Raw genomic sequence first — 23,305 nt, forward strand, 5'->3', positions numbered from 1 at the left:
GCTGGATGGAGAGGATGCTTAGGATAGGAGCTATCATGTCTACCGCCCTGGTGAGTTTGCTGTTCCAGTTCTCCACCAGGGCATCAACAGGATCATCAGCAGAGCCAACACTAAATCCTTCAAAGGCTTCTTGGAATCCTACTCGATCCAATAATTTTCTCGGGCAGACCATCTTAATAGACCCCTTGACCCTGCAGAGGTGGGACATGATCATGAGTCCAACCTTAACCTGATGGTGGTCTGTCCATGACAAAGGGGAAATTACAGGAGTCCTCACCCACAGAACAGCACCCTGATCAGAGTGAAAGATCAGATCACGCATGTGACCAGCAATGTGAATAGGTCTGAGATGATTTGGGATAGGCCCATAGTTGTCATGGCTGCTATGAACTTCTGAGCCACTCTGGACAAATTGGTCCCGAAGTGAACATTGAAGTCCCCCCCCCCCACTAACAGCCTGGAAAACTCCAACGCCAGGTCTGAGTTGAAGTCTGTCAGCTCAGTTAGGGACTCGGTTGGGCAGCGGGGTGAGCAGTACACCAACAGAAGTCCCAGTCTATCCCTGGTCCTCAAATCCTACACACATTCGATATGGTCAGACGCTTGAACAGGGATTCTGGTAAGGGAGATTTATTCTTATAGATCACAGCCACTCCACCTCCTTCACACATCCCCTCACCTACTCCTCAGAGGGAGAAGCTGTGCCCAGACTGGACCACCAGCCCCCCCCCCCCCCCGTATGCCTTGTTACAAGATGTTACTGAGTGCAGTTGTGCAGTTGTGCTTTTGTGGAACAAGAATTGTACAAAGGTCATTTACACAAAAATAACTCTATTGAAAACATGATTACTCTTGTGTAAATGTGCTTTGTGCAATTCTTGTAGTTGTGCAATTGCATGCTTACAACCTCCCAACATGGGCATTGCGTGGTATGTGGGCCATTGTGTTTTCCATTTCTTATTAACGGTGTGATTGAATAGACTACTTTTCAGTCCTTGAAGCAAATACCTTTGGTAGGGAAGAAGGTGCATACTTTAAAAAAAAAAAAAAAGATGACGCAAGGTGATAGAGGTCTTTTTTCAGCACCTTCTGAATCCAGATAGAAAAATGTTAGCTTTTACTAGTCTTCTGAGGATACACATGCTGGGTTAGGGCAAAACATATTAACATTCTGATAGTTGCTCTGGTGCTTAGGGACCACCTTGACACATCATGTTCTGCATGAGCAGTGTTGCTTCCTGTTATAGATTGTAAACTCTATTTAACATGTTGGGATTTTAGCTGTTTCCAGTGCTTAGACCAACGAGTTTCAGAAACACAAAATGAATTTCTGATTCTGCACTGCACTCAAAGACCAGCTGAATTGGTCAAAGTTGGTTCCAGGATGTGCTGCTCGTCTTTTGTTGTAGATGTTGTTTTGTTTAGTAGGAATAGCATATGTTAGATGCTCTCTAAAGCTTTCTGTGGGCAATTATATGTACTACCCATACATTATATTCAGTTCTTGATCATCTGTTAGCTAACTGAACAGCAGCTATGGCTAGTAGTGATAATTCTGGAAATAATGGAAATAATTTTTCATTTGCTTACTGTAACAGTGCCAGTTGATCCCAGTAAATGGTACTGGGCGCATGGTAGCAAATAGGACTGACTATCTCTGAAAGATTGAGGCTGTGTACAGCTCTCTTATAATGAACTCAGAGGCTTAGAAACCACTAATTCTACTTAATAAATATGCTTGTGCATTTAGCTAGACCTGTATAGAATCTTGAGTTCAGTCTTTATCATGATGGAGCGGAACATGTTCACAATTGTGTTTGCCAAGATTTAAATATAAGAAAGGAGGTGTTCAAGTTATTAATTTAAACCACTTTGACTTCCAAATCTTTGCTTGGAATATTGTTTTTTGAAGTGTAATTAAATAATATGAATTTTGCTGTTTGCTCCAAAACTTTAAGCTGTCATGAATGTCAAGTAGGTGTGCTGCTCTAATGCATCATAATAATGAGAACATTTCAGTGGGTAGTTGATTTAAACAATTTAAAAAACAATTGCAGTTTCCCAGTGGAGGTGCTCGCTCATGACTTTTCTTATTGCTGGTAAAGTCATTTTAATGCATGGTTATACAGCTGTTCATTCAGGCAGTGTTAAGCACTGTTTCAGCAGGACAGTGAAGCATATGTGCAACACTGTTCTTAAAATTAATACAGGACTTTATTTTGTTTACCCTGCACCTTGAGCACGGCAGCTCCCAAGGTGGCCAATATAACATTAAAAAAATTTAAGGCATTAAATGCTCATAATTAATAAGCAATGAGACAATAAAGGCAGCTGAGTAATTCAAATCATAAATACTGCAGCTACAGAATAAGAACCAATTCATTCCTAGGATAATACAAAGTATTTTGCCTAGCACCAGAAAGACACCTCAGAAGGTGGGAGTGTTTGGAGAAGGGCCACTGAGGATGATCTTAGTGTCCAGTCAGTTTCTTGTGGAGGAAGGTGCTCCTTCAGGTACCTCGAAGCCTAAGCTGTGTGGGGCTTTGAAGGTAAGCACCAGCACTTTGAATTGTGCTTGGCAATGGATTCAGTCAGTGTAACTCTTTAAGAAGCAGCAAGGAACCTGTGCTGTGAGCAGTCTAGCAACTAAATGTAGTTTCTGTGAAGTCTTCATAGGCAACTCCATGTCCAGCCTATTTCCCTAATCAAATCTGGAGGTTAGCAGAACATGGATAACCGTAGCCTGGCTATATCCATCCAGGAAGGGCTCTGACTAGTGAACCAGTTTCAGTTGACAAAAGGTGCTTTTTACCATGGATGCCAGTTGGTCTTCTAATGACAAAAATGGGCCCAGCCGCATTCTTGGACTGCAGACTTGATCTTCTATGGAGAGTGCAGCCACATTGAGAACAGGTTGAACACTAGCTCCATGGGCAGATGAACTTGCCTACCAACAGTACAATCTCTTGTCTGGATTGAATTTCATTTTATTGACCCTCATCTAGTCGCTTGCAACTCCTTCACACTGATTCAACACTGCCTTACTTAATTCTGATGAAAAGGAGAAATAGACCTGAGTGAAATCCCTCCAACTACCTGCATGGCCTCGCTCGCATGTAGATGATGAAAAGCATGGGAGACAAGTTAGAACCCTGTAAGACCCCACAGCATCCGTGCCATGAGACCGAGCAGTTGTATCCCAGTGCTGCCTCACAGAATCGGCCCTCCCGATAGGAATGAAATCCTTGAAGTACAGCACCTTTGATTCCTAGTGTCTAGCTAGAAGAACCCCGTATTTGATGTTATCAAAATCTTCTGAGAAGTCCAGGAACCTTCCTCCATCCTTCTCCTGGCATACATTACCCATTGGGGGTGAGCAACACAGTTTTTGTGCTGAACCTGAAACCAAATCGAAATGGATCATCACTCTTGCCTGGGTAGTCCAGTCCCCTCTGCTATAACATATCTCCTTCCTCTGTCCGCTATTGCTTCAATAGGGGTATCCTCCTCTCTCAGGCACATTCCAGATTGCTGTTTCTAAGCAGTTAGAAATACAGAGAAGGTGCTACCAGCAGCAAACTGCATAAGTGCTTTAAGATGCTAAGCATTTGCTAGATTTTGGACATTAATTCCCAGTGCTGAATGCCTGTTCCACTTGTCAGTGGAAACTGTAGCTGAAAGGATAACCCAGATTTAAAGGTGAACTTAATGAACTACAAATATGATGGATATTTATGTACCACTTTTCAACAAAAGTTCCCAAAGAGGTTTACATAGATATAAATAAAATGGCCCCTTTCCCCCAAAGGGCTCAAAATCAGAATCAAATTCTTTTGTATATGCAGTATATATGCGCCTATGTTTAACATCATAGATGTTTATTATGTAATGGGATAATTAGTGTAGCAGAGTTGGTTTCTCTATCATAGAAAGCTGTAAAGTTTGAACTGGTTTATTTTCAAAATCCATGGAAAAACTTTAGCAGGAAAATGCATATCAAATCTCTATTTTATTGAATGCATTCAGTGTACTTCTATGAAGGTCCTGATTTCTTTTTTTAAGTGGTTCCCTGAGCTGCTCTGCATTTCACCCCACAGAGAAGTTTTGTTCTCATAATATTGCATTACTTCAAGTTTTCCTAATATCATTTATGAGGAAGAGTTTAGGTTTTTGTTCTATGAAAAGAAATACTTTTTCTGGTCATGTATTCTGCCTTTTTCAGTTCACCTGCTGTTCTACTGGTTGCCACAAGGTGGTGATAAAAGTTTATACAGTGTTTATAACTAAGTTATAAAGTAAAGGTTATTGATTTACTCTTGCCACGCCTCCCTGCTGCCTGGCTTTTTTCTGTATTTTGTCCATTGGGATTAGTGTCCCTTTACTTGGGGCATTGCCATTAAGAACTGAAATCAGCACCTGTCTCGGAAGGAAGTGAGAAGTCTTGATTTAGATGACTAAATCATCTGTCTTTAGAGAAGCAGGATGGAAAAATCTTAGCTGCAATTTGCTTTTTCTGATTACTTATTTTGTCCCCGCTAATAAGTAGTTCCTTGCTCTGTAATCTTAGAAATGTTTCCTTAAAAAAAGCAGCTAATGTTACCATACTGCTTCACACATATGTATACTACACGTATATCTATACATTCGAGCTAACTTGGGGAAATTTTGCTCAAAACCAAATTTGCAAATATTAATAACAAACAGACTGCAGTCTGGACCCTGCAGACTATACAAGCTGACATTAGGGTACCCCAGGGGAGCTACAGATTCAGAGGCTTTTGAAGCAAAGAAATAAAGTTTATTGATAAAGCAGAGAAACAATGTAAACTGGCAATCTTGATACAATCAAGATGTACAGGGAGTGAAGACAGTTCCCATAGCTAGATGAAGAGGGATTGAGAATGTGGAGACTAGTGTTTGGTGGGTTTTGAAATGTGGACAGGAGGAAGGGGAAAGATAGGGGAAGGAAAAGAGAGATAGAAAAGAGAATGAATCCAGAGCAGTTTTGATATCTGTCCTCAGTCTGCTGTTTAGTTTGTTATGCCAAAAAGGGTTTACTTCTACTGGAGAAAATTTGGAAGCTCCCATCCACAAAAGATTTCCTAAAGAGGAGTCAAGGGGAAGCAGCAAGGTGCTACTGTGTTACCAAATGCCAGGGTCTGTGGCACTCCATCTGCCCACAGATAGCCAAAGGAGAACACTGGCTTTCTGGGGCAGTCATGTGAAGGGGTTAGCTATGGCAAGACTGTGGAGGGAATGGCTTAGTCTCAAAGCCTTAGAAGTTTGCTCTGGAGTCTATCAGGCTCTCAAGCAGTTGAGCACAGGGATTCCCCCATGGCAGGCCCACACAGAGAGTGACTCAAAAGCTCTGGGTTCCAAGAGTATACAGAGCCATCCAGTACAGGCTTCCCCACAACAATCCTACTCAAGGAATGCTCAAGGGTAGTGATTTCAGCTCAGCAGTTCTAGACCCTGCAGCTCAGTGTAGAGTCCAAACCAGAGATCTAGCACTAAAACTCTGCAGTCCTGCCCTTTCATATACTTTGCTTAGATATAAAGTCCCATAGGCGGGAAAACTTTAAGTTACAAAAGGAGAATTTCCAGGTACTGGATTTGGAGAGGGTGTGAGTATGCTTATTCGAATGAGAAAAATGCATAGGAAAAACGTTCCAGTTCAAAAGTTTCCAGAAAACACACATCTCTGCTTGAGACAAGGACAAAACACTCCATGTGCCTCTTTCTGCATGTCACAGCAGACTTGATGTTTTAAGTATCCCCTTTGAAAAGATGGTTTATGCTGAATCTAAAGAGTTGTGATTTATAATTAAAGAGACTCTGGTAAAAATAGTCCTCGTTACCTTTCATCTGTGTATCCTGTATCTCTTAATGTCAATTTTATTGAATTTTAGTGAAAACTTGTGGAGTCTAAACTTAGGTGTATGCTTAATTGAATCTTCAGTTAAGAGAAGATTGTATGCATGAGTATTTATGAGAAGAAAAGATGAACACCAATATTATTCACAGATTGTCCACTTAATACATTAAATAGATTTGTACTGCAAATCTAATTAATATGTTGCAAAGTCAGTAGATTAATACTCAATCTTCTTTTAGCATGAATGTTGGCATTCTTTATTTCAAGCTGCAGTTCTAGAGATTGTAAAACTGGTACATGCAGCAGCTCTCCAATCTCTATTTGTAGTCAAAAAGTTGCCATCCAGATGTTAAAGTACATGTTTATTTTAGCATGGTGATTAAACTTTGCACAGGAAAAGTTAAACATGTGAAGCACCCTGAAATGGGAAAAGCAACAACAATAGATTGCATTTTATCATGGTTCAAATAAAGTAGTTGCATTTTTAACGATTTCTTCACAAGTGTTGACTCTTGCTTATTAATTTTTCTTTTTCTTTGTCTCCACCTATTCCTCAGAATCGCCAGATGGAGAGATTGCTATGGAGATAGCAACATCTGAACAGCATGTTTCTGAAGCAGTGTATGACTGTGTTATTTGTGGACAGAGTGGCCCTTCTACTGAAGATCGACCAGCAGGATTAGTTGTACTCTTACAGGCCTCTTCAGGTATGCCTGAAGAAACAAACTTGCATGGCATAAGAAAGAAAACAGTTTACCACTAAACTGAAAAACATCTCTGTAGAACTGAGGATGTTCTAATGGCAGCTAGTGTTGGCTATACTTCAAAGGAGCTTTGAGAGACCACATAGTTATATTCCCCAACCTCTTTCAGTTAAACAGGCACATTGGGTTCAGCTAGATACTCCATTATGAGAAGTACAACCTGTGTGTGTGTGCTTTCCTCTGATGAGAGATGAATAATGACTTTTTCTATGGGGGATGGAAAACAAGGCATGTGATACTTGCGGTCTTTCTGCCACATTCTCCTGTGGTCGAATAATTAGGGAGAGTGAGTAACTGGCTGCCTGAGAGTATAGAAATCTGTTAAAGCAAAATATAATGTTTAACGGTTTGTGTAATATTGCTGGCCCTTCAGGTTACTCCCAAATCTCTTAATCACATCTGAAACCAATTCTGACCAACAATGAGCACCAACTCCCTTCTCTAACATACATGCATAAAAAGTAGAACTGCCTAGGATGACCTTTACCAGACCTCTGCTGCCTGGTTTACTCCTGGGATCTTCTTCTTTCCCTGCACAGTTTTGGGACAGTGCCGCAATAGTACTGAGCCTAAGAAGCTACCGACCTCTGAAAAGGAGCAGATATACCCTTGGGATACGTGTGCAGCAGTATATGAAGCACGACTAGCAACTTTACAGCAGTTCTTTAAAGATGTGAGTTGGTGTTTTGTTTTGTTTTGCAGCAAGATAGCACCCTTTCTTAGAAAAGTTTTGTTTAAGTTACATGAACAATAATATGGTGTTACAGTTACTTAGTATTCTATTTATTAAACAATATTTAGTTTAATAGTGTCAGCTTAGCTGTGAAGTTAGCTTGTGGCCTGGTGGAAGAATCTATTTTGGTCATAATAACTCATCTGTAAAACAGGTGTACTAGTGATAGAATTTTTTTTTAAAAGGTTAAATAAATTTTACTCTGACATACTTAGAGACCAGGGTGTGGTGGGACACAAGGATCTTCGGGGGAAGAAGGGAATTCTCCAGAACTAGGTACAAGCAACTTTAATGAGCAGATCCTTCACGGTGGAACAGTATAGGAAGTTTGATGTAGTTGATTCAAGAGGATAAAACAAAACTACACTTAAGTTCAATGTACGCTACTCTTCAAATTATTCAGGCTTTATTTCAGCAAAGACTAGCAAGAGTGAAGACAGCTAGTTTGAATACTAATTAAGGTATTCATTTTTGGATTTTTAAAATGTTTATTTCGTGTAATATATTGAATTAAGAAAAAAGCTGACCTAGCTGTTATGCAGAAAAGTATAGAAAACAGCATATTTTTGAGTGAGCTGCATGCAAGTTGAAGGGAGAAAATCTGTGTTTATCTTGATTTTGTTTTTCAAAATTTTAAAAGCTTTGCTCCCTTCCTAGCTCAGTATGAAAACATATAAAATTTGCCAGCTATATATGTATAAGACAACTCTTTTTCATTGTCACATCATCATTTAATTAAAAAGTTAGGAAGAGCCCCAAATGCTAGTTGCAAAGCATGACTCTTGATTAAAACATTTGTTATTTCTAGTTGTTTTGTATGACTCAAATGTTGTGGAGCATCCTGTGGAGCATCTGAGTCATAACCTGGTTTTTTATAGTAGACAATAGTATTCTTACTATTGTTGGCTCCATCCTTATCTTCTCTCTTGTCGGATTAAGGGCAAAGAGGATAGGCATGACTGTTTTCACCCACACCAGTTACCCAGAACACTTCCTATATGTTTGGCTGTTTGGCAGAACAACAAAAAATATCTGAGAGCTACTCTATGCTATGAATTTCTTGGGCTATATTCTGTCCTATACTGGTCCTCATCTGATAAGTAGGTTGGCCTGTTTTGTGCTTATAGTACTTCCGTATTTGCTAATGTTCTGTCAAGTTCAGAAGTAACCTTTTGCCAGTATTAATGTTTGGCTTGTACAAGCACAAATGTATTAATGGAACGCTGTATGTAAAAGATAGATGGTGTGTTCTAACACTGGAAGAAGATTTATACACCATACTAGATCTTTCTGAAGCACAGTCTTGTGTGCAATTGGTGTCCTTTGTCCTTGGAAATTAGATTATTACTTTACAAAATAATGCTATTTCTGTTTTAGTTTGAAAATGCCTGGTCCAATTCAGAAATTAGTTAGATCAGCTCTTTTTGCTTTCTTTCAGCTTTCTAGATCATTACTGTGCTAAAATGGTCACAGCAGGAAAGAATTAATCCTTAAATTTCTATTGGCATAAAAATTGAAACCTCTGTTAATCCCTTGAATAGTTTGTTCAGCTGAGCTAAGCAATAAAAAAAAATCCTGTTGATCAGTGTTGCCTCCGTAGTAGGTGTTCTTTCTATAGTAGCAATTGTTAAAGGGGACTTCAAGGGAGAATTTTACTTTACTTGTAAACATTGTTTGCACGCTGTAAAATGGAAACTACATATTTTGCTAAAAGGTAAAGATTGATTGTGTTTCAAAAACAGCCAATACCATAGTTGGTGTGTATATATCAGACGGTTCTCCAGACTTCTTTCAATAAGACAAGGTTTATATCTGTACCTGTATTTGCTTGAGGGTTTCACTGAGAAACAATTAACTACATTTCAAAAATCAAAAGGCAGAAGTGAAATCCCACTCTTTCTCTCAGGACACCCCTAAAAGCATATGGGGGCAATCCCCTTTCCTCTGGTGACTAGACAGGGTCAGTCAGAAAGCAGGTATCTCGAGAAGACTAGACTATTCTCTTGTCAGTTTGTCTAAAGAGAAAACAAGGCCTAGTGCCCAAGTCCATCCCCCTTCACACACTTTAAGAGAAAAGATGAACATCTGTTTTTCCTCCCTCTAGCAGTTAGCATAAGCCCAATTCATACATTATGTTGTACATGTGTACAGATGTCTGTACATTGTATGAGTGTACAGATGTTTGCTTGTGTGAATGACTAGCTGTGTTCATTTTTAAAGTGAACCTGGATACAGGCCCTTCAAATGCATGGTACAGATAGGAAGTGTGTTTCTGTACCTGCGTTCAGCATAACATGTGAATGACTGTACCTGTGTACAGATCTGTACCTGTGTACAGTGTACACTCATTTTACAAGTGTGGATGGGCCTATAGTCTGGTGTGCCTAGAGAGGCTAAAAGCAAGAGCCTTGTCTTTCTGTAAGGCAAAGCAGCAAGGAGAGCTTTATTTATATGTAAACCGCTGTCTTGCTTTTCAATTCTGTGAGTTTTCAAGGTGCCTTACAATTCTATATAATAAAGATTCAAAATTATACCAAAACCTGCCTTTGCATAGATGTTGTGAAATCAGCAGGCAATACAGGACCAAATGGTTAAATGGTTACCCCGCTAACTTGGCAAAGAGGCACCTTTTAACGTGGTGATTCTCTTTTATTTAGCAGGGGGAGAGTAACTGGCCCTATCCACCCCCTATCCAGCACAGTACCTCCAGTGACTGTTGCTGGTGTCTGTCTTATGTTTCTTTTTAGATTGTGAGGCCTTTGGGGACAAGGATCCATCCTATTTATTTGCTATTTCTCTGTGTAAACCACCCTGAGCCATTTTTGGAAGGGCGGTATAGAAATCGAATAAATAAAATAAATAATAATAAATAAGAAAAGGCTAATATAAAAGGTCCTTTCCTCTGGAAGCCCTTAGATTTGGCACCAGGCAAGCCTACCGGAGGAGAACATTCCAAAAGTGGGCGTCACAGTGAAAAAGGCTCTTTCTACAGTCAACACTAAAGGGCCTTGGACGATCATCTTAACACGTGGGAGCTCCAAAAGTGGGTAATGCTTTAAACCATAATGTGTCCAGCCCCAGGTAGTTGAGTGACCTGTGTACAGAGCAGCTTCATGGGTCATACTCCCTTTCCATATCGCAAGTTGCATAGAGGAGAGCCAGACAAAGAACCAGTGAGTTATCTGCCTCTTCCAGTAACTTCATCTTAGGCCCAGAGGTTGCAGAGTCCAGCCACATGCCTCCAAGAGGGTTGCCTTGATCTGGAGCCCGCTCCTTGGTTGATAAGGTTGGTAATGCAAGTGATGGCTAAGAGATTGCCATTATGTAAGGCAACAACACCATGGAGCTTACTGTTACTGCTCCCATAATACACCATGTGTTGGGTTATTTATTAACTAAACTAGAATACTGTAAATGCAGCTTCTGCCAATAGTGTGTTTAACCTTCCATGGGACTGTGAGATGATGGACTTCGGTTTTTTGATGGTGGAGGTGTGAAAAGCTGTAGTTGGTGATGGGTGGGGAGTGAGGCTGTCTGGCCATATGAATTCTACTGCAAATCCTGTCCGTTTCAAGCACTCTTGTCATCACTGTTACATCTAATCCAATATGTAGCAGGGGGGCCAAGGCAGGGTGAGAGCAGGGGTGGGTCTCGAGGGCACCACTTCCTCTCAGCTTCCTTTCTCTGGTGTGTTGCAGCCACGGCAGTTGTGAAGGCGGCTGTGGGTTGGCAGAGCATTGGGGAGCTGCCCTTGCCGCCTCTCGGTTCATCTCCAAGAGCCTCTTGTTTGATTGTTTGTTTGTTTATTACATTTGTACACCGCCCCATACTTTTGTCTCTGGGCACTTAACAATAGTATAAAACAAGTTAAAATATATACAAAAAACTTAAAACAATTTAACTATTTAAAAATCAGCCACAAATTAAAACCTTAAAAATTTTAAAAACAGAAAAAGCTTGGGTGAAGAGGTGGGTTTTCAAATGCTTTCAAAAAATTGTCAGAAATGGGGAGGATCGCATCTCAGTAGGGAGCGCATTCCACAGTCTCGGGGCAGCAACTGAGAAAGCCCGTCCCCATGTGGCCACCAGCCAAGCTGGCGGCAACTGGAGATGGACCTCTCCGGACGACCTCAATGGGCGGTGGGGATCATAATGAAGAAGATGTTCTTTTAGATACCCAGGGCCTAAGCCATTTAGGGCTTTATAAGTTTTGACAAGCACTTTGTATTTTGCCCGGAAACCTATTGGCAGCCAGTGTAACTCTATCAACATAGGAGTGATGTGGTCTCTCCGAGATGACCCAGAGACCAACCTGGCCACCGCATTCTATACCAACTGAAGCTTCCAGACTACGTACAAAGGCAGCCCCACATAGAGCGCATTGCAGAAGTCAAGTCTGGAGGTTACCAACAAATGTACCACTGTTTTGAGATTGTTCATCTCAAGAAACGGACGCAGCTGGCGTATCAGCCGAAGCTGATAGAAAGCACCACTGGCCACCTCCTTAACCTGAGAAACCAGGGAGAGGTGTGGATCCAGAAGTACTCCCAGATTGCAAACCTGTTCCTTTTGGGGAAGTGTGACCCCATCTAGAACAGGGAGATCAAAATCATCTCTAGAGTTCTGACCCTGCACAATAAGTAACTCTGTCTTATCTGGATTCAGTTTCAGTTTATTCTCCCTCATCCAGCCCATTACTGCCTCCAGGCAAGCATTTAGGGAAGTTATGCCACCTCCTGAAGAAGCTGACATGGAGAAGTAGATTTGGGTGTCATCTTGTTGCCTGAGATACTGCTAAGGCAGTTTCAGCCTCATTGCTGGAAATCTTGTTCTTAATTTAACTGCTCTGGGAACTTTTGTTGAAGAGCAGTATATAAATATTTGTTGTATTTGTATCATTCTTTCTTCCATACCATGAAACTGCAACATGGCACAATGTGCCTGGAAAATGGCAGAAAGCCCATTCAGGTCCTTCTTGTTTCTTCCCAAGGGCAAAGATTTTCCTTGAGCAGTGGGGAAATATGATCCTTACGTGAGTGAAATAAACTCTGACTGAGAAGCTTGCTAAGAAGCTTATTTCACATGTGCATGTACTTCAAGAAACTTTTTGTATTACTTGTAATTATTCTAGAAGCCATATCTTAAAGAGTTGGCAGTGACCACTTACAACACCCACTTTTATTCAAGACAAAATGAAGTTATGTAGATGAATTGAGTATAAGAACATTGTCCTGTGTTTTTAAACAGTGGTATACATATATTAATTCTCTCTTCTTGTTTTCCTTTTTTAAAGAGCTCCTGTCTGCAATCAGTGTCAATTGGCTGGGAAGGAGGTGTGTATGTACAAACTTGTGGGCATACACTACACATAGATTGTCATAAATCCTACATGGAATCATTACGGGTAAGTTAAAATGGAAGTTTTCTGGTTTTGTTCTCCATAAGTGCACTTTCCCGGCACTGGAATGGCACAGAGATGGCCGCGTTGGGAGCAGCTGACTTTGCACAGCACCGGGTGGGAGGTGCTGCAAATTCATCCGAGTGTTGGGGGCTTCATCCTGATATTCAGAGCATACTGTCTCATGGAGGTTTTGTTTCACGGTCATGGCTAGTAGCTATTGATAGGTCTGTCCACCACCTATTTTTCTAATCTCCCCTTTAAAGCCACTGTATTTACCTGAATCAAAGATTAGGTTTTCCCCCCAAGTTCTTTGTTGTTAGAAATTGGAGGGGGTTGTGTGTGGCATCTTATATCCAGAGGTATCTTCTTTTTGGGTAAATACTGGTATAACCTGTATTTAACCTGCATTGTTTAAAGGGGTTGTCTTAAATTCGTCTTTGTCTTCTGTGTATCTAAGTCAGAGTTAGAGAGAAAGAAACCTTGTATATCCTTATGCAGTGGAGAATATGCTTATTCATGCAAGTTGTGCATTGGAATATTAAATCTGGGACCATGTTACTCAGTGCAATTTATATTCATATGGATAGAAATGTAATGATGAGCTTGGATATCTTGTATATAGGAATAATTATTAAATGTAGGTTTTGGTGTTTAATTTGTTAAGGATTATTCAGTGCTATTTGTTTATCTGTGTAGTGATGGGAGCCAAAGAACTGGCAAATGAGCAGTACCAGGGGTGGGGAGGGAGTGCAAGTTGATGGAGCAGTTGGAAGACCTGTTCATCCTTCAGCTTAGTCTGTTTCTCTCCTGACTTAACCTACCTTATTCAAAGATGAACATGCCTTTCACATCCCTGAAGTGAAATGGCTTGTGACACCAAGAATCGAGTAGCTATTAAGAGTCACCATGCTCAGAGTGGCCTAGGTAGGCTCGGTGGTCTTTAAATCAGGGCTGCAGCATCCTGTCAAACAACGGCTTGGTGGTTATCTAGGGTAGACTACTTCTGAAGTTCCTCACTAATGTTCACTTCTCTGTAGATATGACAACACCATTCCCCTCCCCCCCCCAAGAGAAAAATGATGCACTGTTTTTGTTTTGTTTTTTTGTACCGCAGGCATCTGAACCAGTCTCAGCATAACCTTCTGGATTCAGACTTCTCTTTAATTTTTACAAATGTTAACTCTACCAGTGTGATAAAATGACTGGAGATCTAGGATCTTTTAGAGAACTATAGGGAGGGGGGCTTGCTTACAAGCAATGGAAGCTAAAGCATATTCACTGCCATAATTCAAAAACTACTATAGGGATTACTTGTTAATTACAGGCTCTTTTGAAGCTTTCCTTTTTTACACGGCACCTTTCTTTTTTAATTCCTTCTGAATTTGTTGGCAATCTAGAATACATATAAATTATACAACCTATGTGATTTAAATAATTTTTTATTAGTTTGTTATATCCCCCTCTTCTTAAGTGCTCAGAGTGCTTAAGTGTTTCTAATCACAAAACGTTAGATTGAGAAATGGACTTGCCCTAAGACTATCCAGTGAGCCTCTTAGTTTGGTTTGTCATGTCTGGACCTCACATTCTAGCTACTACACAACATACTGCTGCTACTTATATGCCACTTTTGACAAAAATTCTCAAAATGGTTTATGTAGAAAAATAAATAATAAATAAATAAGATGGTTCCCTGTTCCATAAGGGCTCACAGTCTTAAAAGAAATGTAAGGTAGGCCCCAGCAACAGCTACTGGAAGGATACTGTGCTGGGATTGGATAAGAGGCAGATCTGGATCGAGATCCATCAAGATCCATAAGAATGGGGTTCTCAGTAGAATGCCGCAGCTCGTTGTGGTGACCGAGCCCCATCTCCACATGCACAGCGTGCTATTTAAAGGCAGGCCAGCACCATGTTCCTCAATTCTTTTTGACCGCTGTTGCATTCGGACCTCGGTCTGTCGCTCCTCATCGGAGAGTTCTTCAGAAAGTTTTTTGCTTCAGCAGCGGGTTCAATTCTTGTGAGGGCTGCTTTAGTAGCCTCCTCTCCTGGTGCTCCATATGACTATCAGGATGGAAGACCATGGAAGTCCACTCCTTCAAAGACTTACCATCCCCTTTCTTCTTCTTTGGAAATAAACACCTTGGCAAGTAGGGATGCACCAGCTTTACCGAACAGACCTGTTATACTGACTTCTGTGGCTACACAGACCATTGCTTCTACTCAGGTGTCTACAACAATGCAGACAGCCCCACCACTACCAAAACCTCCGTGCTTGGATGTGGGGACTCAAACACGTTATCAGCCTCCGCCACCTGTGAGATCTACTTCTGATACTCAAAAGTACATTCCACTTTCCCCAACTAGGTCACCTTAGGACCATCATGGTCCCTCTGACTTTGAATTGGATTTGGAAGATCCGGACAATTTGACAGATCCTCCTACCAATGTGCCACCTTCTACCGATGTCTCCCCTAACGAAGAAATGAAAGCCTACCACAAACATGTTAGGGAAATGGTGGAGGCTCTGGGTTTGGACTTGAAATCTGAACTAGCCACCATAGACAATCCTGTCTATAATTTTATGGTCAAGACACAAACAACCCAACCTGTGGCTCTCTCTGTTCTCCCTCTAATCTCCATGGCAGAAAAGTGTGCATGGGAGGTTGTTCATACATCAACCTCAGCCTCCAAACATTTGGAAAGTTTATATTGCATCCAGGAAAAGGACAATATGTACCTACTAAAGCATCCTGCTCCGAACTCCCTGGTCTTCGACTGCCACCTCAGCAAAATCTGGGCGAAACCACACGACTCCTGCAGCTAAAGAAGGGAGGAAAATGGATCTCTTAGGGAGGAATATCTATTCCACGTCTTGTTTATCAATTAAGATCACTAATTATTCAGCCTGCACCAGCCAAGTATAAGCATGGCCTGTGGGAAGCCCTTCAGAATGACTTAGACACTCTGTCGCCTGAAGAATTTAAGATATCAACAAACCTTGAAAAAATCAGCTGCGCTCACTCAACAGTTGAGCACAGCAAAACATCTTGCCGAATCAGAGTCTCGCTCCATGACTCCAGTGGCCTCACTAGGGAGATATGCATTGCTTTGGTCCACTTTTCTTCAGAGTGATATGGAAGAGAAGATTGAGGGCTTACCCTTTGATGGTAAGGGCCTTTTCAGTGAAACAACCGACTCCACAATGGAGCAATTAAAGAAGTCCAAGTTCACTGCTAAGACCTTTACCATCTTAACTTGGACTTCTTCTTATGGGGCAAAATATCACTCATACTCCAGACAGAAGCCTTCATTCAGACAACAGGAGTGCTGTGATTTCAAAAAACAATACCACCCATATCCCAGGAGAGGAGAGCTGGTCTTGTTGTATCAAGCATGACTTGTCCCCATAGCTAAGCAGGGTCTGCCCTGGTTGCATCTGAATGGGAGACTTGATGTGTGAGCACTGCAAGAGATTCCCCTCAGGGGATGAAGCCGCTCTGGGAAGAGCAGAAGGTTTCAAGTTCCCTCCCTGACTTCTCCAAGATAGGGCTGAGAGAGATTCCTGCCTGCAACCTTGGAGAAGCCGCTGCCAGTCTGTGAAGACAATACTGAGCTAGATAGACCAATGGTCTGACTCAGTATATGGCAGTTTCCTATGTTCCTAAGTGCTCCTATCAAGGAAAAGGAAAAGTCATCCAGTCCCAACACATGAAACTAGTGGAGCCTCAAAAACATCTTTGAGGAACAGGACCTCCTATTGTCACCTCTACACAACTTCCCATTCCAGCCACCAGAGGTATTAACATCTTGGCAAGCAAGCAACTACACCAGCTTCACAATCCCATCCCTTTCGCCAGTTCACGATTCTAGCAGACTGGCATGCCATGCCCCTGCATGGCACCACATAGCATTGGACTGCTGGGTCCTGAAGATCATGTCTTTTGGATACACCATAGAGTTCAAAATGACCCCATACTTTTCAGGAATGAAGTTCACTCAACTGTACCTGTTGTTACAGGAGGAAGTGAAGGAGTTGGAAAAGAGTGCAATCACCCCTGTGTGTTGGGGCACAGATGGGAAGATTTTTACTCAAGTTATTTTCAGATCCCGAAGAGGGATGGCAAGATCTGTCCCATCATGGACTTACACTACCTGAACAAACTTGTCTATGTAAGGAAATTTCTCATGATATCATTGCAGGAGATCCTACCTCTTCTCTATCGAGAGAATTGTCTTGCAGCGCTGGATCTGAAAGACACATTTTCATATCAGCATAAGGGAACAACGCAGGAAGTATTTAAGATGTGGGCGAACAAGTGTACCAATACAAGTTCTTACCCTTCGGACCTTCTACCGCCCCAAGGGTATTTACCAAATGTATGGCTGTTGTAGCGGCCCATCTGAAGACACAGGGTATAGCAATATATCTGTACTTGGATGATTGGTTCTTGATGTCAAAAGATCAAGAAGAGATACTTTCTCAGACACACACAGTATGTTTTAAATCTTCTCCAAGACTTGGGGATCCAAGTCAACTGGGAAAAATCCCATCTAAAACTGCTCTTGCATCATCAACTACATTGGAGCAATCTTGAACACAGAGACTAAGAAGGCTTACATACCGGAAGTACGGTACGAGTGTATCAGGGACCTGATCCATTAATTCTGACAATGTCCATCAGCTAGCATGACTCAACCAATGGCTCTTGGGCCTCATGGTGTCCTGCAACACAGCATTATGCAAATTTGAAGATGTTAAAGCTGCAACTTTGGTTTCTATCAGTTTTTCATCCAAACTTAGACAGTCAACAAAGCCTCTGGAAATTCATCCATCTGGATGCATTCTTCTGGATGGGATTGCGAAGCTGGTGTTGTTGCTTGTTCAGATACTACACTCCCTTTCATGGTGAGCAAACGATCTCTTAGAGGGAGTTCCTTTTCAGATGCTAACTCCCTCAATTTGTTTGACACCAGATGCATCTCTGCTGGGTTGGGGGCCCCACTGAGAGAACCATCAGGCAAGTGCACACCACATCAAATTTAGTTTCACACCAACATTTTAGAGTTGCTAGCCATCTTCCAAGCAATGAAGGCCTTCCTCCCATTTCTACAAGGCAAAGTTGTACAGGTGCAGTTGGACAATACCACTGCACTGGCTTACATCAACCACCAGAGTGGAACAGTGAGACAGACCCTCTGCGCTATCAGCCTCCAACTGTGGCACTGGTGCATCAGGTTCACCCAGTAGCCATCCACATAAAAGGTCTAGACAATGTCCTAGAGGATGAACTGAGTTGCACATTTGCGCAACTGCAGCAACATGAGAGGGAGATCAAAATGGAATATATTGCTGCACACTTCAACATCTAGATGAGCCCCACCATAGACCTGTTAACAACTTCGGAAAACACAAAATGCAAACACATTTTTGTTCAAGACCCGCAATCACTGAGGGAGACCTTCCAGATGGACTGGTCTTGAGAGATGCCGTACATGTTACCACCATGCCCATTGATCAGCCGTGTGGTGGCAGGTCTCCTGGCAACTCCAACATCCTTCATTCTAGTGACTCCATGGTGGCCAAGGCAACCATGGTTTCCACAGGTACTCAAACTGTCGGGAAACCAGTACCAGAGATTGCCACAAAAACTAGATCTTTTGACATGAGACAATGGTCATAATCTTCACCCAGACATACACTCCATCTGATGGCATGGCGAATAGGCTTCTGAGCAACATACTTCTCAACCATAGGAAACCTTCCACCAGGCGTAATTACTTTGGCAAATGACTGCATTTTAAGACCTATGCCAGGGCACATGGTTTTCACCCTAAGCAAGCTACCATTAAGGACATACTCCTCTATTTTGACTATCTTGAAATCACAGGTTATGGCTAATGTATCCTTTAAAGTTCATTTGGTAGCACTCTCTTCCAAACATCCAGGCTGTGGTGGTAAGACTCTTTTCTCACAACTGGAAAGTAGAACCTTCCTAAAAGGCCTCATGAATGCATACCCACCTATTTGTACTCCTGTGGAACCGTGGAGCATACCCTTGGTTCTCTCAGCATTGACCCAGAGCCCATTTGAACCAATGGGTACTACTTCCATCAATCTGGTAACTTTAAAAATGGCCTTCCTACTGGTCATAACTATGCTAAAGCATGTTAGTGAACTGACAGCTTTGAGGATTGACTCCCCATACACTAGGATCTATCCTGATAAGGTGCTCATGCATTTGGATCCTGACTTTGTACCCAAGGTGGTATCTGAATTTCACCTCAGTCAAGATATTGTTCTCCCCACATTCTTCAGGGATCCTTCTACACCTTTGGAATGTGCGATACACTCTTTGGATGTGCGCAGGGCACTTCTGTATTACCTGGACCGTACTAAAGGATTTAGTTCCACCAAGCATCTTTTGTAGCATTCAAAGGTCGTAATAAAGGCACCTGCATCTCCAGACAAAGAATGTTCAGATGGCTAGTCGAGCTCATTATGCTGGCCTACAAAAAAAAGGATATGAAACCACCTGAAACAATTAAGGTCTACTCTACCCGTGTCTACACTTCATCAGCTGCACACCTGTCAGGGGTAGCCTTCAAAAGCATCTGTAAAGCATCAGCTTGGTCCAAAGAGTTACCTTTCATCAAGCATTAGGCCATTTATCTGTGCATTGCTGCTGAGGCGAGCTTCGGGAGAAGTGTTTTAAAGCGAGTGTTATAATAGCTACTACTGTACCCTCCTTCCATTGGGTGCTAGCTTAACACCCATTCTTATGGATTTCAGTGGATCTCGATCTAGATAAACAGGTTGCTCACCTGTAACCTTTGATCTGCTAGAGATCCATCGACATCCATAAGACCCTCCCGGACCACCCCTCTGCAGTAGTGTTTCTACTATGTGTGTTTTCAGAATGTGCAGGCTATTCTCCTTCAATGATGAACTCACCTGATGCCGGATGATCGTCCTCCATGGCGCTCATCTAAGAACTGAGGAACCTGGTGCCGGCCCGCCTTTAAATAGCACACTGTGGGCATGGAGGAGGGGCTCAGTCGCCATGATGAGCTGCGGCATTCTACCACGAGGGTCCTGTGCAGGCGCAGAACCCCATTCTTATGGATGTCGACGGATCTCTACCAGATCAAAAGTTACAGGTGAGCGACTTGTTTTTGCTCTCCCCTTGCTTAATATGAGATCCACCACTTTAAAAGGTGCCTCTTTGCTCAGTTAGCAGAGGTAACACATTGGCTTTGGATGAAGCAGAACATTTTAATGGCAGTCATGTTGCCAAAACAGGTATCTGTCAGGTACTGCAAACCTAGATCCTGTGGTGGATGGAGGGGCATTTGCAGGAGAGAATCACTGGAAGGAAGGCATTTAATTTTCCTGCTCTTGTTTATTCTCCTCTGCAAATTATCTCCTGGTCTGGATTGTGATCCGTTAAGATCCATAAGAAATGGGTATTGCTCCTGTGCAGGATCCTCACGGGTAGAATGCCGCAGCTCCTCAAGGCGCCCATGCTCCGCTTCCATGACTACAGCGTGGTACTATTTAAGGCGAGTCAGGTGCCCAGATTGGGGTGGGTGGGTAATGGGAAAAAATGGCAGGGGGCGTTTAGAGGGAGAAACAGCAGGCATAGGAAAGGGTCAAGTATTCTGCCCTTTGAATTCTACCTTCTTGATACTCCCTTATACCCGTTTGCATTTTCTTAGCAATATGTAGAAACAAATATCTTAGAAACAAAGATATCTGAGTAATTAGAAGCATACGTTCCATGGGTGTGACACACACAACATTTTTACTTGTAGCTGGATAACTTTTGCCTTATTTCTGATCCTGCCATCTCTAAAATGTTTGAGATTAATATTGCTTGCTGCTTCAGAATTAACTTGTATCTTTCTTTCTTTCTTTCTTTCTTTTAGAATGACCAGGTTCTCCAGGGTTTCTCAGTGGACAAAGGAGAATTTACTTGTCCTCTGTGTAGGCAATTTGCTAACAGCGTCCTTCCATGTTATCCTGGCAACAATATGGAGAGAACCCTTTGGCAGTGTCACAGTAACAAGAATATGCAAGATCTCATAAAGGAGGTGGAAGAGCTTCAAGAGCAGCTGGGAACTTTCCCAGTAAGCATCAGTGTAAGGCAGAAAGATCCTTGTTAATTTTGTCTCCACTTCTCAGCCTTTTTCATTTTCTCTTTCTTCCTCCATGACTCATTACATTTTATAGAATTTAAAAGCTTGAATGTTCTCTCCCATTTCTCTATTAAACACTTAAGAGCTTAAATAACATTAACATTTCAACAGTTAGGTTCTATTACATCACCTTTAAAATAGGATATGATTATGTAAGCATTTTACTCCCATATTTCTGATGTACATATGTATTGGTCATTAATTCATGCTTTTCAGCTTCTCGCTTTATACAGAAGTGAACTGCATTACTTGGAACTTGTAATTTCTTTATAATATAAAGCTTCATTCACTTCTGACTGGGAGCCATTTAAAATGTGTCAGTTAAGAGAATATTTAAAGGAATAGATTATTCATTTCACTGTGGCTTTTACATGTATTATTCATTTTTGAGTTTCACAGTGACATTCAAGAAGATGTAGTCAAAGTTAAACCTTTTAGAGCACTTGAGCCTTAGCAGTGATCTTGCTAGTTAGAGGTGTCTTAAAACACTACTTTCACTTGTAAAGTGTTGGTGCTTTAAAAGTTCTATGTTATGTTCTTGTTAAGCAATTCTAGTGAATGCCCAGTTGAATAATCAGCCTCTTGTGTAATTTTTTTTTGTACAGTCAGAAACCAATTTAAGTAAAGAAATGGAGTCTGTGATGAAAGATATCAAAAGTACTACCCAGAAGAAATATACTGACTATAGCAAGTCTCCTGGTTCACCAGACAACGATTTCCTCTTCATGTATTCTGTAGCCAGGTGAGTAAGGCATCTATTCCATATATTCTTTCTTTTTGTCACTTGTTTGTTACTTTATTGGCCAAATAGATTGATTACTTGCTCCTCCCACCCCCCTCTGTATCTTGGCATAATTTCCTTGACTAGGTGGGTTCTGAAGGGAAAGATATCTGATACATGCATAAAGTCAGACCTGTGCATATCTTGTGTTATACCATGTCCTTAAGATCCATGACTTCACATTATAGAGGTGTTAACCCTTTCAAAATGGGTTAGGACAAATGTCTCATGATGTCTTTCATTGAGAATATTGGACCCCCCCCCCACCATTTCACTAGCAAAGCTTTTTTAGATTTTAGTATTTCTTAAGTGGTATCGTGTGTGCACCCATTTGCCGCAGACAATTTACTTATTCTTCAGTAAACTTTTGATGTAGAGGTTTTTTTCTTGATATCACATTTCACCAATTGATTTGCACGTCAGTGGAGATATTGTGAGGCACTACTTCCTTTACAGAACACTCCATCAAAGTTACTGGTGCATGTGAGTATGTTGCAGGAGGAGAACTAGCAACCTTTTCTTGAACCTTCAGCAAGCCATTCTTTTGTGACTGAACCACTGAAACTATGCAGAAGAGCAGTGAGGGTTTTTTTTTTTTAACCAGATTGATGAATGACTTCATACTTTGACCTTTATAAAAATATTAAGAACCTGAGCCAGCTGGGAAATGCATACTGCAGTCCTGAAACCTCTTGCTCCAGAGATGGTTGCTTATTGCTGGGAGGGTGTTTTTTTTTAAAGTAAGAAATGTCAGGAGAGTGGCATTAATCACAGCATCATAGGACTTAAGATCTCTTAAAGTATGAAATATGATTGTACAAACCTCTGTAGAAAGGAATAATCCATTGCACTAAAACATTCCTAATCAATAGCTAAAATGACTTGAGATCAGGGTTCTAATTTGTATAAGAGCTATCGTCTTATAACTAAAATAATATTGAACTGTTGCTTATAAGATCCAAAGAGATGCTTAGGCTGCTACCAGGGGCTTGTACTAATGCAGTTGAATTTTTGACTTTTTAAAGCAGTTCACATTTCACAGCACGAGCTTTTTCATAGCACAGATTTGGAATGGTCCATCTGGTCAGGGCCAGCTCCATGCTTCTTGAGGTCTGGGGCAGGATAACTGTAGTTAGAACTGGGGGTCCCTGCACATAGCTGGGATTGTCAGAGCAGGAGCTATGCAGGATGCAGGAGGGAGATGATGGAGTGGCAGGCTGGAACTAGAGGGCAGAACCTGAGGACCTGGATGGGGAAGCAGGAGATAAAGGAATAGGCTTGGGAGCTGGCTTTGAAGGAGCTCTTGGTGTAAAGCTGTTGCACCTGTGCCTGGGTGATAATGAGGAGCTGATAAAAGCCCCACCCCCTCCTAGACTTAGTTGGGTCTCATTCCAGGTCCTGCACTGGGGCTTGGTTCCTCCTTCCCTTGGTTTCTTCCCTGAGTAGGCTCATGGAAAGAAATGCCTTGGGCAGCTAGGTGGGTGTTCCTCCACTGGTTCTAGACTTCATTGCTACTGATGCTCTTTGTGTCCCTGGGGTGATGGAGGGACTAGAG

At 41.7% G+C, this 23,305-nt stretch overlaps 1 protein-coding gene across 6 annotated transcripts in view; it reads left to right on the plus strand.

Annotated features, from left to right (window-relative positions):
* UBR3 (ubiquitin protein ligase E3 component n-recognin 3) overlaps nt 1-23,305 on the plus strand; it is a 198,117-nt gene that overhangs the window by 107,768 nt on the left and 67,044 nt on the right. For 4 of the 6 annotated variants that reach the window (XM_053265271.1, XM_053265289.1, XM_053265317.1 and 1 more), the window contains 5 exons: nt 6,433-6,582; nt 7,179-7,312; nt 12,666-12,776; nt 20,700-20,912; nt 21,575-21,711. In XM_053265271.1, coding sequence (XP_053121246.1) covers nt 6,433-6,582; nt 7,179-7,312; nt 12,666-12,776; nt 20,700-20,912; nt 21,575-21,711 — 745 coding nt within the window. The remainder of the gene's footprint in view (nt 1-6,432; nt 6,583-7,178; nt 7,313-12,665; nt 12,777-20,699; nt 20,913-21,574; nt 21,712-23,305) is intronic. The other 2 variants (XM_053265280.1, XM_053265299.1) reach the window with 1 other exon arrangement.

Source organism: Hemicordylus capensis, chromosome 1 (assembly GCF_027244095.1).
Source record: "Hemicordylus capensis ecotype Gifberg chromosome 1, rHemCap1.1.pri, whole genome shotgun sequence".
Taxonomy (NCBI): Eukaryota; Metazoa; Chordata; class Lepidosauria; order Squamata; family Cordylidae; genus Hemicordylus; species Hemicordylus capensis.